We start from the raw sequence: 18521 nt of genomic DNA, 5'->3' as shown, positions 1-18521 counted from the left end.
CCTAGACAAAGGCTCTGGCCAGTTTGGCCAGGATCCAAACCCGGGTCAGCTAGATTCCATGCCTAGTCATGTCCCTTCCAGGCACCACTGTTGAGCTCAGAACTGGTGTGGCTGGATTCCGCCCCCAGGTCTGTTAAATGCTCCTGGGGGGAAATATGCTGTCACATAATGAGTGTTCTTGCAGGAGACTGCACTGGTATTAGCTGTTTCTGTTCCACTCATCTCTAAATGCATCAGCCTGGACTTAATCAGTAAACCTACATTCTAGGTCCTTGACAGAGAATATTATCTCAACCTCAAAATTTCCATCACCTAATTTTTATCAAAAACTTAACTGAGAGAAATTCTATTAATGGAAGATTTTGGAAGAATGTTCCTCGTTTTATCCATAGATGAAGACAGCCCCACAGAAAGCTGTGGGTTATACAAATGTATCTCCTATTTCCTTGGAGCTGTACTTTAGTGCTTTGCCCACACCTGATGTAAGCTACAGAAAAGCCCAGAGATATCCTCTGTTGCTTTCTAAAGGGATAACTTTGAGATGGTTGTCACTTTGTCCCAGAGTAACCTCTTTAAAGAGACTGGCGTGAGAAATTTCTTTCAAACCAAAAGGCTTGCTATTCTTGAGAAATTAGTATGATATTTCCACATGGGGACTGTAACTCTTATTTCTAAGACCATGTATATTCATTTTCACCTTGGCCACCAGGAAGCTCAGGGTCACCTTTATGAGTTCATTTTAAGAATCATGAGGAAGAGGCATGCATTCTAATAGCCCCTAATTTTTGCTGAAATTTTGGCATTTTCAGACATTTATCTATTTTGTTTTTCAATGTATTTTACATTTTCTTGTAAGCTATTTCTAATAGCTTAATTTCTAACTTGGGGAATGAGGCAAGATATAAATCAATAACCCTTTCAGCCTGATTGAATCCACTTACTACCCTAGCTGGTTAATAAATAATAGACTGAGGGGGCTTGTGCTCTTCCCAGAGTAACTGTTTTAGATTCTGTTCTTTCCCTGACTGAGCCTGGCCATTTGGGGAAGGCCCCTCCTGCATGTCCTGGAATGCCCTGCCTTGCTCAACATTTCAGTAATGTCAAGGAAAAGCTTGAGAGCCCACTCTGCAGGGCTGATGCTTTAACATCACCATTTATTTAGAGAGAGGGGATTCTCTGGGCTTCTTCAATATGCAAGTGCCTCTTTTAAAATGCTCTTTTGAGTACCAGTTGTGTCCCAGAGGTTTCCAAGTGTTTTACATTATTTAATTTAACCCTGGTGAGGTTATAGTTGATTCTATTTCATAGATATAGAATCAGAGGCTCAGAGAGGCTAGGGAATTTCTTTCAGAGATACACAGCCAGAATGGGAACCTTTCCCCTAGCACTTGCCTCTAAGTCCAGGTCAAGTATCCCCTACCAAAGTAGGAGCTGAGCCTAAAGGAGCAACAGATTGAAGTGGACTGACCTGGATGCCTGTGGTCTATGGAAGGTGAGGCCATTTGGAATAAAAGGCTGTAATTTGAAAGGAGGAGAGGCAGAGACTCCAAGGCACTGGTCTGCCTGAGCAGCCTCCTGCGTCAGCATTCTCCAAAGAAATGGCCTGCAAAATAAGTGTTTCTCCACCTTGATGAGTTTCCAGTTTCAAATATGGGTTCTTTTGCATGTGAGTGACAGTTTTCTCATTGCTGAGGATTCTCATTTCTCCTCTTCTTTCTCTTCCCCTCCAATTCCTCAGCCGCCAGCTGATAGGATGCTATGCGAGGGCTAGAAATGGTAGCAGCGTGCAGTGGAACAATTCAAAGTCATTTGTGTAAGATGATGCTCTCAGCAGAGAAGCAGCCCACATGTGCTCATGCTGATTCACCGAATGTGCATCTCCCCTTGTGACATTCCACGCTGGGTGTGTGCACACAGCTAGCTGGGTGAGGCCCGCAGCACTCACATGTGCTAAGGAAAGGACTTACCAGCTGCTTAGGGGTTGCTCCAGCCTGAGGCCCCTGCTGAATTCCAAACCAGACCAGCTACCTAGGCCCTGCCTGTTGGATGGCTGTCTTCCCCTAGTGACCCACAGGCACCTTAAGATCAGTTTTCTCAGCCTGGAATCCTTCTTCCTTCTGCACCCAGCTTCTTCTCTGTCCCCCTGTTGACAGGTGCCCCTACCCCTGTCACCCAAGCAGAAAGCCAGTTGGCATCCAGATTCCTCCTTTTCTCTCACCTTCATAGTTCATCTGTTTCAAAGTTCTGCCTATTTTACATCAAAATGTGGCTTTCAATAATCCCGATCTCTGTTCCTGGTGCTCTGGTCCAGGTCTTCATCTCTCACCTGAGTATAGCAATAAACTAACTGGATTCCTCGATTTCCACCCAGTCTCCTCCAATCAATCACCCCACAGCTGCCTGAATATTCTTTTTACAAACACAGATTCTGTTCATACCACTGTCTGCTTAAAATTCCTCATTGATACCCCTTTACCTACAGATAAAATCCAAATGATTTACTGGGCTGTCCAAAGTCCCAGCTCATCTTTCCAAAGGGACCGAGGTAAAAGGTGGGGAAGCTGGTATGGATGCCCAGGTAGGAACAGAGACTGGCTGTACATTTCAGGGATACAGACATGTGATCTCGACTGGCAGGCTGAGCAGGACTTCTCTGGGCTAACACTTGGAAGTACCACCAGGAATGACAACTGGTCCCAGGCCAGAAGCTGTGTGTCGCTGCCCTGATGAAACAGCCTCTCTGGAGTAGCTGGTGAGGGTGGACTAGGAGGGCCACTTGGAGAACGAGACCCACACCAGTTCTGGCACCAAAGGAATGGGGAGGATCAGATTGTCCTGGCAGGAAGGCAGCACTGCCCCCCATGAGACAGCCCCTCTGCTCACCGCTGGCCATCTTCCCATGCCCTGCAGGAGCCCAGCCCTCATTGGCTGCTTCATCGTGGACCGGCAGTACTTCCAGGAGATCGGCTTACTGGATGAAGGCATGGAGGTCTACGGAGGCGAGAATGTGGAGCTCGGGATCAGGGTAAGCAGGGTTTCTCGTTCGTGGGACTTGGCTCAGCTTCCGGAAGGTGAATGAGTCCATTGGGTGGGGAGATGGGGCTCAGGGCTGAGGGTGGCGGACTGATTCTGAAGGTCCAGTCCCTAACTTGGTCTGTGTGTGTGTGTGTGATCAAGGCTGGTAGGTGTGTCATAGAGACACAGGTCCTGTAGAATTTCAGGAAGGAAAGGATGCCAGAAACTGCTTTGGCTGGGCTGGGGACATGGGTGGGTTGAGCTCCCAACTCAGGAAAACATCTTGGTTAAAACCAAACACAGGCTCCTCAAGGGTGAGCAGAGGGGCGCTCCAGGACGAAACTGCCAGCATTGAGGGGGTGCTGGTCAGGAGGGACCCTCAGAGTTGCTTCGCTTCACTCTCCCCACCTTTGGCATTTCTCACCCTGATTTTCTCCGTATCCTCCGCAGTGGCTCACAGACCTTCCTCAAGACTTTGTCAAGAGAGGGCTACAGGGTACAAACAGCAAAACACAGCCGGGCTCACTCCATGCAGGTTTCTGGCCCCACCACAGGCTGGCCAGACCCTTAGACCCCTCGTGCCTCACACCGCTTTCCGGAGGTCGCCACTGTCCAGCCCCAAAGTGCAGGGCGTTCTGCAGCTATCAACGTGCAGTGTGCAGCCACAAGAGGCGCCATTTAATCTCTCAACCTATAGGAACCTTTCAGAGGCTCTGGCCCGCTTCCCTGGGCCCGTGAAACAGTAACTCCAAAATGAGCCTCTCCCCCATGTCTGAGGGACACATTAGGTCTCTGGGTGGTTGACAGAATTTGATGATGGGTACAATGAAGGCCCTCATCCTATACAGGGAAGCCCACCTCCCTGTCCAGGTTGTGGTCTTATCCTCCTGAAAAAACAGACATACAAGCTGTGGCTTGTCCCCACGACGGGCCCCACTGTCCTCTCCGTGGGGATCTTTAAGCAGCCTGGCACACCATGCACTGCAGGCCTACCAGCCCCTGGAGAGGACCTCGTGCCTGCTGGTGTTTGTGCTCATGGCAGTCTTCCCAGATGTTTCTCCTCCCTGCCAGCCCTCCGTGCAGACCACCTAGCAGCTGGCTAGTTCCCACAGTGACCCCACTCTTGCCCCTTTGGCCACAGTGTCTGTGGCCAGCATCTCCTGTTCTGATCTCCAGCTCCCACTCAAGGACTCCAGCTTGGATACACCTTCCTTGGCCCTCCCACCCAGTGGGCAGTCAGCTGGCCGTGGACAGCCCTGGCCCTGCCCTGAGGGGAGGAGGACGCTCACCTCCAACGAGCATCTCACACCACCTACGATGACCCGACAGGCAGTGTGGGCCTGACTTGTCACCCAGACTAAACACTAGGGCTTTGAAGTCTGGCGGCAGGAGCAGCTTGTCTGAAGCCGAGCTTAGAAAGCACTTGCAGGCACTTGTGTTCACTGAAACCCAGAGAAATTGCTTTGGAGGCAGTCAGAATTCATGGGCTTATTGGGGAGCTAATGTATTCATAGAGGACAGAGCCCGCATAATCACCTTCATTTCCCCGTCTCTCCATACACCAGTCATTTATTCACCATTTGCATCCTCACCATCTCATTTCCGCATGCTCCCGGATAAATGCTCACTCCCAAACATATTTTCCCCTAGTTGCTGCTGCTGGGAATTGGCTGAGCGGGCAAGCCCGCCTCTAGTCACTTATGCTCTCGGGGTAAAAATGTCCGGAAATGGAGAAAGGAATTAGATTTGTGAACTCTGCTTCCAACATGTGTGTGAGTCAATCATGGAGTGGTGGGAGATTTCTGGCTTTTCCTCGCCTAGATTACAAAGCTGTTTCAGCGCATGGGCTGGGGGAGGCTTTCAAATACTTGTTTAAAATCTTTGGGAGGTTTCATTCTCGGGGTGTAAAATACAGTATAAAATATTGCCTGGCTTTTTTTTTTCCCCCTCCATCTCTTCCCTCCCATTTGACAGAGGTGAAGTGTCATGGAGCTGAAGGAAAGGTGGCTTTTAAAGCAGGGATCCAGCAACTGGTTGGCTGGCAGGGCTGAGGACAGAAGGAGGGGCTAGTTAATTTTAATTTTAATTTTAATTTTCTGCTTAAGGGATACAGAACCTCTGACCATCTTCAGAATAGATGTTCACATTTTGTGTGGTTTTCAGTGTTTTCCTTTCACGTTTATGAGTTAACATCTCAATGCTTCACTTTCGCCATCTAGAATCTCCCTTTAATTAGGGAGGACTGTGCGTAAAAATGAGAGACATTATGTCTTCCAGACCCTAGCATTCTAGGATTCTGTGAGTTATGCTATTGTCTTCTGCAGTGACATTTGGAGAAAACTCACCACTTTATTATATTGTAAATTTTTATGTCTCCATCTAAGTGATGCGTAAGAAGCCAACAAGAAAAGAACAACTTATAACTATTTTGCATTTTAAAAATATATATGTTGACTTATTTTGTCCATTTTCTTACATGGTTTCTTTTTTGATTCTTTGATTATTCTTTTCTAAGGCAGAAATAATAAATAGGCTAAAAGTGAGAAGAAAAAAAGACAGACATTGCTTTTCTCACCTCATTTACTCGCAGGCAACTTATTCAAAATCCTTACCCATTTGGCACAAAGAAATAGAGTTCTTCGCACAATTATTCAGTACCTACTCTGGCACTTTACTTATAGCATCCATCTACAAAACACCCTAAAAGGTAGCTGCTGTTATAATATCCTTTTTTTTTCAGGTGAGGCAATTGTGAAATTAAGAGCTTACGTAATATGTTCTTGAGGTCATACAATTTAGATCTTTATGACTGAAAAACCTAGTTAGATATACCACAGTGATCTAGTGATAAAAGTTCTCTGAGCATTCCCTAAAGAGTATTACAATGTCCACGCAGTAATTTTCTTCTTCTTCATTCACAATCGTGTTTACTGAGTCCCCATTTAAAGCCTTATTCTTATTTTGCACTCGGTCCTAATAAGCCTTTTCCCCCGATTTATAAGTCCACAACTCAGTGGGAAAAAGAAGGGAGCTGCTGTGGGCAAGTAGAAAGAAAGCAGTGAGACATAAGAGCTGACGTTGTCATTCAAAAATCCACAAATGACAAATGCTGGAGAGGCTGTGGAGAAAGGGGAACCCTCCGACACGGCTGGTGGGAATGCAGTTTGGTGCAGCCACTGTGGAAAACAGTGTGGAGATTCCTCAAAAGACTAGGAATAGACTTACCATATGACCCAGGAATCCCACTCCTGGGCTTGTATCCAGAAGGAAATCTACTTCAGGATGACACCTGCACTCCAATGTTCATAGCAGCACTATTTACAATAGCCAAAACATGGAAACAGCCTAAATGTCCATCAATAGGTGACTGGATAAAGAAGATGTGGTATATTTATACAATGGAATACTACTCAGCCATAAAAACTGACAACATAACGCCATTGGCAGCAACATGGATGCTCCTAGAGAATGTCATTCTAAGTGAAGTAAGCCAGAAAGAGAAAGAAAAATACCATATGAGATCGCTCATATGTGGAATCTGAAGACTCATGGACAGAGAATACAGACTTGTGGTTACCAGGGGGGTAGAGGGTGGGAAGGGATAGACTGGGATTTCAAAATTGTAGAATAGATAAACAAGATTACACTGTATAGCACAGGGAAATATACACAAAATGTTATGATAAATCACAGAGAAAAAACTGTGACAATGAGTGTGTATATGTCCATGAATGACTGAAAAATTGTACTGAACACTGGAATTTGACACACCACTGTAAAATGATTATGAATCAATAAAAAATGTTAAAAAAAAAAAGAAATAAGAGCTGATGTTGAATAGGAGAAGGATTTACATAGATGATGGCTGTAAGAATGCTGGAATATATAAGAGAATATTCGAGAGCTGGCAAGAAATTAAATTGTTAGAAACTGTTATAAGTTAAATTGAGTCCCCTTTAAAATATGTTGAAATTCTAACCCCTGGTACCTGGGAATATGATCTTATTTGGAAATAGGATCTTTGCAGATGTAGTCAGGTTGAGAAGAGGTCTAGGTTAGGGTGGACCCTAATCCAATATGAGTGATATCCTTGTAAGAGGAGGAAGATTTGGACACAGACAGACATAGAGGGAAGATGATCATGTGAAGATGGAGGTAGAGGTTGGAGTTATGATGCCACAAGCTGTGGAATGCCTGGGGCTACCGGAAGCTAGAAGAAGCAAGGGAGGATCCTGCCCAAGAGGTTCTGGGGAGACCGTGGCCCTGCCAGCGCCTGATTTCAGATTTCTAGCCTTCAGAACCATGAGAGAATACATTTCTGTGGTTTTAATGATCCAGTTTGTGGCGCTTTGTTATAATAACCCAGGGAAGTTAATACAGACACCAAAACCTAGGTGAGAGTGGAAACCTAGAGAAAGTCTGAGTCTGTTATATTTGAAGAACCTGGACACTTTAAGGTTATGGTTTGTCAATTTCATAGAGTATATAGAGGACAGGATTCAAAGCCTAAGGCTTGACCAACATCAAAAGTCTAGTAAAACAGCCACCACCCCTTACCTCCCACAAAGCTGGGACCACAAAGGCCAATTATCTTAGTGTAAAATTGAGCTAGAAATATTCCTACCACATTCTCAGTGTTAGAGTGAAGATTGCCTGTCTCAATCTTACGCTAGGATGAGAGGAAAAATTCTCACCTGTGAGTCTCTCCATTGGATCTATAATTTAAAATCAAAATACTTCCTGGTGCAGAAAACCTCAAGAGTAGAATTAAAGTTATTGGAGGCTCTTAGGCATCTGCCAAAGTGTATACGAACCCTCTCCAGGGAAAGACCCCTTTAACCCAGGCCACGAAACTTCTCACAGCTGGAGTTCTAAGGAATATGAATTCATTTTTTTTAATCACAAAACAGACAAAGGAGAAAGAACCAAGAGCAAACACCAGCAAAGGCATTGGACAGCCAAATTTAATCTACATAAGTCTTCAAGCATTGAATCAATCATACATAGGATGTAAAATGTTGTATACTATATTTAAATACATAAGAGATTGAAAATATGAATAAAAAGCAAGAGACTATAAAAAGACCAGTCATATTAGGATAAAAATAGTTTCAAACATGAGAAATATAAAAATGGAAAATTAAAAGCTTAATAGATGGATTAACCAGCTAGATGGATATTGTTGAAGGAAAAAAATTAGTAAACTGGAAAATAGAGCTGAAGAAATTATTCATAATCAGCCCAGAAAGACAAAGAAAAAAATATGAAAGAAAGAGGTTGAGAGACATGTAGAAATGAGAGGGAAGGTCTAATATCTTAGAATTCTAAAAGGAGATGATAGAAAGAGAGGATTAGGCAAAAGGAATATCTGAGTAGATAATGGCAGATTCAGGAAGTCAACCTGTCCAAAACAGGATAAATACAATAATATTCACACTTAGAGGTGTCGTAGTGGAACTGCAGAACACCAAAGACAAAGAGAAGATCTTATAGCCGTCAGAGAGAGGAGAAGGACTACCAGCATTGAATGACAGTTAGAGTAACAGTTGACTTTCCAATGGCAATAGCAGAATCCAGAAGGCCATGAAGTAATATTTTCAATATGCTCAGAGAAAGTAATTGTCAGATTATGTATGTATACTCAATAAAAATATCCCTCAAAAACTTGGGTTAAAGAAAGCCGTTTTCTGAAATACAAAAATTGAGTCTGCTACTAATGGATTCTCCCTAAATAAAATATAAAGAATATACTTCGGGTATAAGGAAAATGAGCCCAGAAGGGAATATGAGATAAAGGAAAATAATTAACTCAAAAAGTAGTAAATGTATGAGTAAATCTAAAGAAATATTGATGGTAAATAACACTGTAGTAATTTTCTGTGGGGTCATTCAAACTACAGTGCGTGACAGTTGCAAATAAGTTGGGAGGGGGTGATTGTAATTAAGGTGTTCTAAATTGGTGGCCTCCATTGTTAATGAAGATGGATAAGATACTAGCTGACTCTAAGTTTTGATAAAATAAGCTAGTTAAAATTTCTAAGGGAATTATATCTTAATAAAGCTGGGGGAAAAAGAAAAACAAATAAGGAACATTTCCATCACTGCAACAATTACAGCCGTGTCCCTTTGTAATCTATCCCTGCCCTAGACAACTACAAATTTGATTTCTGTCTACATAATGTTTGGCTTCTATATAAACAGAATGATACAGCGAAACAAATTTTCTAGGGGAGCCCAGAAAATCATAGATATAGAAAGTATAACTTCCAAAGTAGTAATGGGGAAAAATGAAATATGAAAATAGAAAGACAGGAATAGAAACAAAACAGGTGGTACAATAAGAAAGCATACAAAATGGTAGAAATAAAGCTAAATACATCAGTAAATACAGTAAATTTACGTGGACTAAATTAAAAGACAAACATTTTTAGATTGGCCTTTTGAAATTATCTATAGACTATAAGAAATATCTGAAATATAATAATGCAAAAAGGTTAAAACTTAATGGAAAAAGTCATAACAGGTAAATGCCAATCAAAAGAAAATAGCAGTAGTAATATTAATATCAGAAAAACTACTATTACAAAATACTGTATCATAAGTAAGGGAGATTTCTACAAGATGACAATATGTGCAATTCATCAGGAACATGTAACAATTATAAGTTTTTATACACCTAACTGTACAACCTTAATTTATATGAAGTAAAAATGGATAGAATTTCAAGGAAACATTAATAGCACCACTAACATAGTGGAGGATTAAATAAATTTTCCCAGTAATTTATAGACCAACAAAATTAATAGTTTGAATTGAATGGGCATATATACAACATTGTACCTAACAACTACAAAATTCAACAAATTTCAAGGGATTAACGCCATATAAAACATGTTCTCTGACCACAATGGAATTAAATTAGAAATCCATAACCAAAAATTATAGACAAAAGCCATATTTTTGGAAATTGTGAAACATTTCTAAATATCTCATAGGTCAAAGAAGAAATCATATTAGAAATTTGAAAATATTTTGAGCTGAATGATAACAAATATACTATATATTACATTATATGAAATGCAACCAAAAGAGCACTTAAGAAAAATTACAAATCAAAACAATATGGTATAAGCATAGAATCGGACACATAGATCATTGGAACAAAATAGAGATTACAGAAATAAACCCAAGCATATATGGTCAATTAATTTACAACAAATGACTCAAGAAAATACAACGGGGAAAAGATGATCTCTTCAATAAATGATACTGGGAAAACTGAACAGCCACATGCAAAAGAATGAAACTGGATCATTTTGTAACACCATCTACAAAAATTAACTCAACATAGATTAAAGACCTGAAGGTAAGACCCAAAACCATAAAACTTCTGGAAGAAAACATAAGCAGTAAGCTCCTTGACATCTGTATTCTCAAAGCTCTTTCCCTACAATTATCCTGTTTAACGTATGCAGCAATCAAGTGCTATAGGCAAGCCAGATATTATTATCCTCATAGAATTATAAGGTTACAAATGCTTATGTTAGCCAGAAAAGTTAATTCGTTCTTATGGTTTATTATCCCATTATTATAATCATTATTTTCACAGTAAAGATAACAAGAAATCAATTTAAGTACTTTGTAAACTATAAAGTGCTCTATAGTAAACATGATCATATCTATTATTACTATACATGTAGTTATATATGTTGCATAAATGTCCAACCATACATTTAATATAGTGCCTTATTTTTTTTTAAGCATGCTTTAATGTGTAAGTAGTATTATAGTCCTACTGTCAGCAAGTCCCATTGCTTGGGTCTTGATGACATTCACCAAAACGCAAAGTACTGGGTGAGAGCATACCATTGGCTAAACCTAGGTTATAGGCCCATGCCTTAGTTCCAGGGGACAGGGACAGGTTATGTGTGCCTCCTTTCAGGTTGCATGGGCCCAAGAATTACACATGATGTGATCCCTCCTACAGGAAGGGAGTTTTCAACCTTGGTTCAAATGTCCTCTAAAACAAGTAATATAATATCTGGGATATTGTACTCGATATTTTGAACACTTTATCATAAATGAGATTTTTAAGAAAACCTCTTTATTATGGAAAATTTAAAATATATCCAAAAATAGAGGAAATAGCATAATAAATCCCATGCATCTATCACCCAGTATCAACACTGTCAATTCATGGACAATTTAGTTTTCATCTCTAGTCCTACCCAGTCCTTCCCAACTCCAGTTAGTTTGAAGCAAATCTCAGACGTTGTATCATCAAAAATATTTCAATATGCATCCAAAATAGATAAGAACTTTAAAAAGACATGATCACAATACTATGTCAGTCCTAAAAGGAGGGAGGAGGGCAGGGGTTAGGAATAGGTAATTAGGTTTATTTATTTATTTTTAGTAGAGGTACTGGGGACTGAACCCTGGATCATGCGTGCTAAGCACACACTCTACCACTGAGCTACACCGTCCCCGTCCTAAAACTGTTAAAAGAATTCCCTAATACTATCCAATATTCAATCAGTGTTCAAATTTGCCCCAATTCTCTCATAACAGTTTTTCACTTTGTTTTACAATTTGTTTGCTTGAATCAACATCCAGTTGATTAATATGTCTTGCAAGTCTCTATTAATTTGCTGGATTTCTTTCTCCATCTCTTTTCCTCCTTGTAATTTATTTTAAAGAGATCAGGTTATTTGTCCTGTGGAGACTCCCACAGTCTAGATTTTCCTGATTGCATTCCCCTGATGTCATCTAACATATCCTTCTGTTCCACATATTTCTTCTAAATTGCCAGTTAGATCTAGAGATGTAGGTTCAATTCTGTAGCAAGAATATTTCATAGGCAGTATGTGTGCACTTTCATCACAAGGTACTTAATGTCTTGCTGTCTTCCCATTTGTGATGCTAGCAGTCATTGCTGATTATTGCCTAGATCCAGTAATTCATTAGGGGTTGCAAAATGGTGATATTTTAATTTTATTTTTCTTTACTCATTTATTTGCTGGAATAACTTTTATAAAGAGACAGTTACAATCATCCATTCTTTGGTTGCCTGGAAGTACAACAAAGTTCATTAGGAAAAGTCAGAATAGATAATTCTATAACAGCTTACCCCAAAAAATGAGCTAGTTCTCTACCATCTCCCAAAGAGAACCAAGTAGATTTTGAGTTCCAGTATGAACTTTTGGATTTAAATATATTTGATGTATTTCAATTCATTTTATTTAATAGCCTCATTGATTTGCACATTTTCCCCCTTAGGCCATTGGGAAGCCTATTGACATTTGTTCCTCAGGGAAAGAGTCCTTTTGCCTCTTTAACGGCTTCCCTGCCATCAGGAATGTTCCATCTATACATTTCCTGCTCCAGATCTGTAATCAGCCATTTTTCTAAGGAAGCCAGCTTTCTTTTAGTGAGAAATGTTATCTAAAACCACAGTCTGGGCACTAAGGGTGCTCATGGCTACTGAATTGGTCCATGTTTCCAGGTCTCTTCAGTCGTTAGAGCTAGAAATTATTATTTTATAGAGAAAACTCTAGGTGTTCATGATGATCTTTCTGAATCCAGTTTAGTACCACAGGCTTTTTACTTAATCTCAACAGTCTTACATCTATATTTCCTTTCTCGCATGCACAAAATTCTGGTTCTTAATGACACCAAGATAATTACTTGTTTATTTTATTCCCCAGTATGCACACTGCTGTCTCAGAACACTACCACCAACAATATGACTACTAGAAACAGGAGGGTTTTTTGCATTTCTTTTTGTGTTTAGGTTATATTCCGCTAGAGATGCACAGTCAAATTACTGTGATTCAGAGTCAACTAGGATCGTTCCTCTCTGTGTAGTTATCCTACCAATCTAATAAACAACTTCATTTCTTTTATTTTGCTTTTGATTTTTAGGAATTTTTTTTACATCTGTAATTTTTGTAATTATGAAAATACTGACGTAATTCCAAAGTCCAGTCTACAAAGGAAAGTATATCCAGAGAAGTCCACGTGCTATTGCTCTTCTTTATCCTGTTTCTTCACTACCTCTAACATAAGCATGTCATTTGTTTGTTGTTCTTTACACTTTAACAAAAGGAAATATGTATATATTTGCATTTCCTCTTTCTCAGATAAATGTAGTGTACTATGTGCACTTTTCACTACCTTGTTTTGTTCACTATATAAGTTTTTCTTTGGAAGATCACTTTATAATAGTATATAGAGGTATTCCTTATTGCTTTTTTACAGTTGCATAGCACTCTAATGCATGCACGTTCCTTAGTTTATTCCGCCACTTTCTTTTTGAGGGCATAGTGCTATAATGAGTTGTCTTGTGCATGCGATTTTTCACATCTTTCTGGATTATTGTTTGAATAGATTCCCAAATGTGGAATTGTGAGCTCAAAGGGCAAATGCATGTGTAATTTTGCTAGACATCATCAAATATCCCTCCAGAAAGGTAATATTTATCCCACCAGGATACAGTCAACCAACAAAGTATGTTGTGGAATATTTGGGGTTTTGCCAATCTAACAGATAAGAAATAGCTTTCAGAGTAGTTTTAATTTGCATTTCTCTTATTAAGAGCTAGGCTGAACAGCTTTTCACATGATTAAGGCTATTTGCATTTCTTTTTTTCCATGAGCTTTTCATTTCTTTGGCCCACTTTCCTGTAGGATTGTTAGTCTTTGCTCTATTTTTAGAATCTCTTTACACATTAGAGGCGGTAATACTTTGCCTATCACATGCATTGCAAATATTTTCTCCCAGTTTGTTACTTGTCTTTTGATTTTGTTTCTGATGTGTTTTTTGCCATACAAAACCTTTTTTTTAATGTAAGCAAATGTATCAGTCTTTTTCCTTCTTGCTTCCAGAGATCAGTCAGAGTAAAATTTACCCACTATAAGGTTAGAGAGAAATTCACCCATGTTTTCTTCTAATACTGGTATGACTGTATTTTTTGCATTTTAATCTCTGACTCATTCAGAGTTAATCCTCTGCCTTCGGGGTTTAAAATCATCCAGCTCATAATGTTTCATTTCAGGGACTAACCTGGGCCCGCGTTGCTTTGGGAAATGACCACAGTACCGTTTCAGTGCGCGATGATTCAGCTCAAATACCTCGTGGGAGATGGGGTCTACATCAGACAGTACCTGAGGTTGCAGGAGACTTCAAAACTGGAGGGGGTGATGGAGACAAGAGCTGAGCTGAAAGCCAGAGTGCAGAGAGTCAGAAAGGGGGTAGACTGAGGAGCTGCCTAATGAGTCAGAAATCTGGGTTCAGGGAGCCAGAGACCCAGAGGAGGAAGGGAAAGCAAGGTAGGGTTTATAGCCATGGCCCAGAATAGGCAGCACCATTATTCGAGACTTTTACAAAATATATCTAAGGTTAAAGGACTAGAGACTTCGCCAAAATTACCGGTAAAAGAGGTCCAGGCAGGTCCTGTGTGCTTGTTAATCCTGCCGTGCACTGAAGTGCCCGAGGGACTGCGAGGTTCTCCCCAGAGGCCTTGCCCTCAGGGGTCTGAGAAGTCTCAGCTCACTGCTAGCACCGTGACTGTTCTCACCCAGCCGCGAGGACAATCATTAAAACTCTGGATCCTACTGTTTCAGGTAAACTGACTAGTCTCTGCCAGCCCAGTCGAAAGGGGTGTGGGCACCAGCCTTCCTGCTCAGCCGAAAAGGTCTCAGGAAACCATCAGATGCACCAGATCTCACAGAAAGCCTGCAGGCAAATTCTTTGACCCCCCATCCCTGGAGACAGAGAAAACTGAACACCTTAAATTGGATTTTAGTCTTTGGTTGCTCCTAAATGTTATGGTTGGGCCAAGCCTGCTGGATCTAGAGTTCAGAATAATCGGAGAGCTTGGAATAGCACATCCTTCTGTGTGTGTGAGTGAGTGAGTATGTGTGTGTGTGTGGCTGAGAGCCCTGCCGCTGTTTTGTTTCATTTTGCCATGGACTGGAATCTGCTGTGGCATTGTCCTTCAGCTGCTGTCATGGGGTGAATAAAGCTTACGGAAGGCTGACAGCTGTACAGTGGAATCACTGTTCATCTATGCAGTATTCTGAGGCCAAGGATTTCAAGACACCAAACACAGGTTTCAAGTTTATGAGGTTTTGTACTTCCTAAGGGAATTTTCTAGACTCAGCTTTAGCTAAGACACTGTCCATGAGTTGCCTTAGCGCTGTGTTAGATGCTAATAGTGGTTTGAGTGCTCACTGTAGGTCCTGGTCCTTATAAATGAGTTATAAAGTCCAACAAAAATGGCTTTGCAATGTCAAGAGACTTGGGGGTGCCACTGACTAAAAAAGGGGTGTTTGGTGTGGAGAGTTGGTTTGTGGGGGGAAATGGGGCGCATTTGATATTAGGAACAACAACAGAAATAACCAGAAAGCTTGCGTCGTTCATCCGTCTGTTCAGGCAGTGAAACATGTACTGTGCTGCTTGTGTTACACACTTGGCGTTGTGGGGGAAATGTACCGCCTGGATCCTGACTTCGTCAGGAAGCCAGGACTACCTAACGGAAGGCAGAGAGAAGGCCTGAAGCTGAGATGGGGGATCTGGTGCCCTGTGTGCCTGTTGAAGGTAAGAGGATGGAGGAGCCCAGTGAGGATGGAAGTTTGACTTGAAAGGAGATTTAAGAATTGAGCGTGGGCATGGGAAATGGGCTTAGTGCCAAGAGGTGCCCATAGGTACAGGGAAGAACTGACTGAAAATGTAAGAGCTGAGTTGGGGGAAAGTCACGGATGTCAGGGGGAGGCAGCATTTCAGGAGTGCACGGGTCACACTGAGATGGCCGCTAATGATAACAGCTGCTGTTTATTGTTTATTTACTTTGTGCGTAGTGCTTTCTTTATGCAACACTAGACACTGTGCTAAGCACTGGGCACACAGGGATGAACAGGATAGTCTAGGTTGTGCCCTCATAGAGCTGACATCCTGGTGAGTTTTGTGCTGTACGTCATTTACTCCTGAGAACCACGAGAGGCTAGACTTATGGTCCTCATTGGACAGATGAGAGCACTGAGGCTTAAAGAGTTTGAATCACGAGCAGGTCCTACAGAGAAAGAGTTTGGCGGAGCTTAGATTTGAACATGGTCCTGTCTGACGCCAAAGCCTCTTAACCCCCACCCAGCACTGAGAATGTGAGTGGAGAAAGGGTGTCCGAACGCTCGTGGAAGACACGTTGGAGGGGAAGGTCAGGGTCACAGGGAAGTGATGGAAGACAGATTGCAGAGGGCTAAAGAGGGATTGAGGAGGCAGGGAGATGAGAGATTTTCTTTCACCATGAATGGAGAGAGAGGAATTCCTTGAAAACTGGCGACCCAGTGCCTGCTTGCAGGCAGAGGCCAAGTGCAGAGGTGCTGGAAAAGTGCAGACTCGACCTTGGAAGAGTAGCTGACATTTTCCTTCTAGGCGGTCAGCTATAGCCAGCCCTGCTCTGCTGGAACGTGTGCCACTGGGTGCGGCCTCCTGGGACCATGGAGCCTGAAATTTCCAGGGCCCTTGAGGTCTAAGCAGCCTGGAGTCTGTGAAGCCCAAACCTCCGGGTCTGGAGGGGCTTCCCTGGCCGCAGTGCCATATGGGAGGGAAGTATGGCACCCCAAGCAGTCCAGTGCCAATTATTCTGCTATGCTGGGCGGCCAGAAGCCCCCTGAAACACGGAGAGGAAGGCCTCTTTGGCACAGCACGTTATCTTTGGCTCGCCAGCCATGGAGTGACTCCACAATTACAAACCAGCCGCTGAACAGACGCAGCTTAACGGTCTGTTGTAAAAGTTTTACGGTTGGTAAAGATAAGTGCAAAATTAATCCCTAAAGAACAAAGCAATTAAAAAGTACATAATGAAGCAATTAGCTAGAAATGGTGGGGGGCAGAAGAAGGAGAGGGCCCACAGACAATTTTACTTTGGAAGAGTTGTCACACTTATGTTTTTTTAATTGTGTTCAATGAGGGAGCTATAGAAAAGTAAGATTAATAAGATGTGCAGAAGAGGTAACACTTGATGAAGGGTTTTGAGAGCTAAGCTGGAGGAAATTTTTAACCTTCTTAAAAAGTTGGGACCAAGGGGGAAAATAGCTATAAAGGCTGTTATTGGGACCATTAACAAAATTTGATTAGAGGCTGTGGATTAGATAATAGTAATATATCAATGTTTAATTTCCTGATTTGGGGGGGAAAAAGCAAAAGCAAAAAACCTGGGAGCCAGCAATGGATGTTAAAGCTCCAGAGTCAGTCTCTCCTTTTCTTTTTCTTTTTCTTTTTTGTATTTTGCTTTACTTGATTTGGCCTGCTGCTTTGTACTGTGCCCTTGGAAGGTAGTTTCTTTGCTACCATTACATCATGGTTCTAATTTTCCAGGAAGGGACCCAGGCAAGGCCAGAATCATGTCCCCAGAATGACTGACAGACACTGAGCAGGGGCTCCTCCTCCTGCTCCCCTCCCCCTCCGCCTTCTCCCCCTCCCTCCTCCTTCCCCTCCCCAACCCCCTCCCCCTCTCCCCCTCCTCCTCTCCCTTCTCCCCCGTCCCTCCTCCTCTCCCTTCTCTTCCTCTCCCTCCTCCTCCTCCTCCCCAACCCCTTCCCCTCTTCCCCTTCATCCCCCTCCCCTCCTCCCCCTCCCCCTCCTCCTCTTCCACATCAGCATCAGTATCAGCATCACCACTCCAGGAACCATTGTGGTTTTCTTTTTTAAAAAACCTGATATTCACAAATCTGACATTGCAGAAGGGGACTTCAGAGACATCTACCCCCACTGCAAACACTCTTCACTTTGTAAAGCGATGCAAGGGGCAGGATCCCAATGAGTGAAATTTCCCCATGCTTACAGGTAACAGTTTACCCTACATACAAGTTTCTCCATCAAACAGGCTTACCTGCACATAAAGTCAATCCGAAAGATAAAGAGTTACCCCTGGTGTAAACTACCCCAGGACACATTTACTCATTAGTGCCTTTGGTCCTGTCTCTGTCTGGGTCTGTGCTGTCTGTCTAGTTTTGGAAAGTCTAAGGGACGGGGCCTCTTTCCTTGCTTGGTGCAGGCCACACTTGATGCAGAGTGCCTGGCTTTATTCATTAAATTTTTTTTTAATTTTCTTTTTTAAATTTTTTTTGGGGGGAGGTAATTAAGTTTACTTATTTATTTATTTTTTGAGGAGATACTGGGTATTGAACCAAGGACCTTCTGTATGTTCAGCGTGCATTCTACCACTTGAGCTATACCTTCCCCCTGGCTTTATACATTACTCCTGCTTCAAATGCTGCTCATCAGTGAGTGAGAGTCTTGATGACATGTGGAATTATAGTCTCATAAAGAAATCGCGGAGTAGAGGAGGGAAAATATTAGTAATACTACGATTTCAAGACAGATTCTTATCTTGGATTTCAATGCTTCAGTGGACAGACAGCGATGAAAGGGCACGAAGACTAGATGTGTACTTACAAATCGCAGTGAGTGCTGTATTAGTCAACACCAGCTGCCATAACAAAATA

The 18521-nt window shown here is 42.0% G+C and overlaps 1 protein-coding gene across 2 annotated transcripts in view; it reads left to right on the top strand.

The window, feature by feature from the left end:
* GALNT18 (polypeptide N-acetylgalactosaminyltransferase 18) overlaps nt 1-18521 on the top strand; it is a 307990-nt gene that overhangs the window by 225226 nt on the left and 64243 nt on the right. For both annotated transcript variants that reach the window (XM_072969508.1, XM_031681195.2), the window contains exon 6: nt 2911-3025. In XM_072969508.1, the coding sequence (XP_072825609.1) occupies nt 2911-3025 (115 nt within the window). The remainder of the gene's footprint in view (nt 1-2910; nt 3026-18521) is intronic.

This window comes from Vicugna pacos, chromosome 10 (genome assembly GCF_048564905.1).
Source record: "Vicugna pacos chromosome 10, VicPac4, whole genome shotgun sequence".
Classification (NCBI taxonomy): Eukaryota; Metazoa; Chordata; class Mammalia; order Artiodactyla; family Camelidae; genus Vicugna; species Vicugna pacos.
This window is presented reverse-complemented; position numbering and strand designations above follow the sequence as displayed.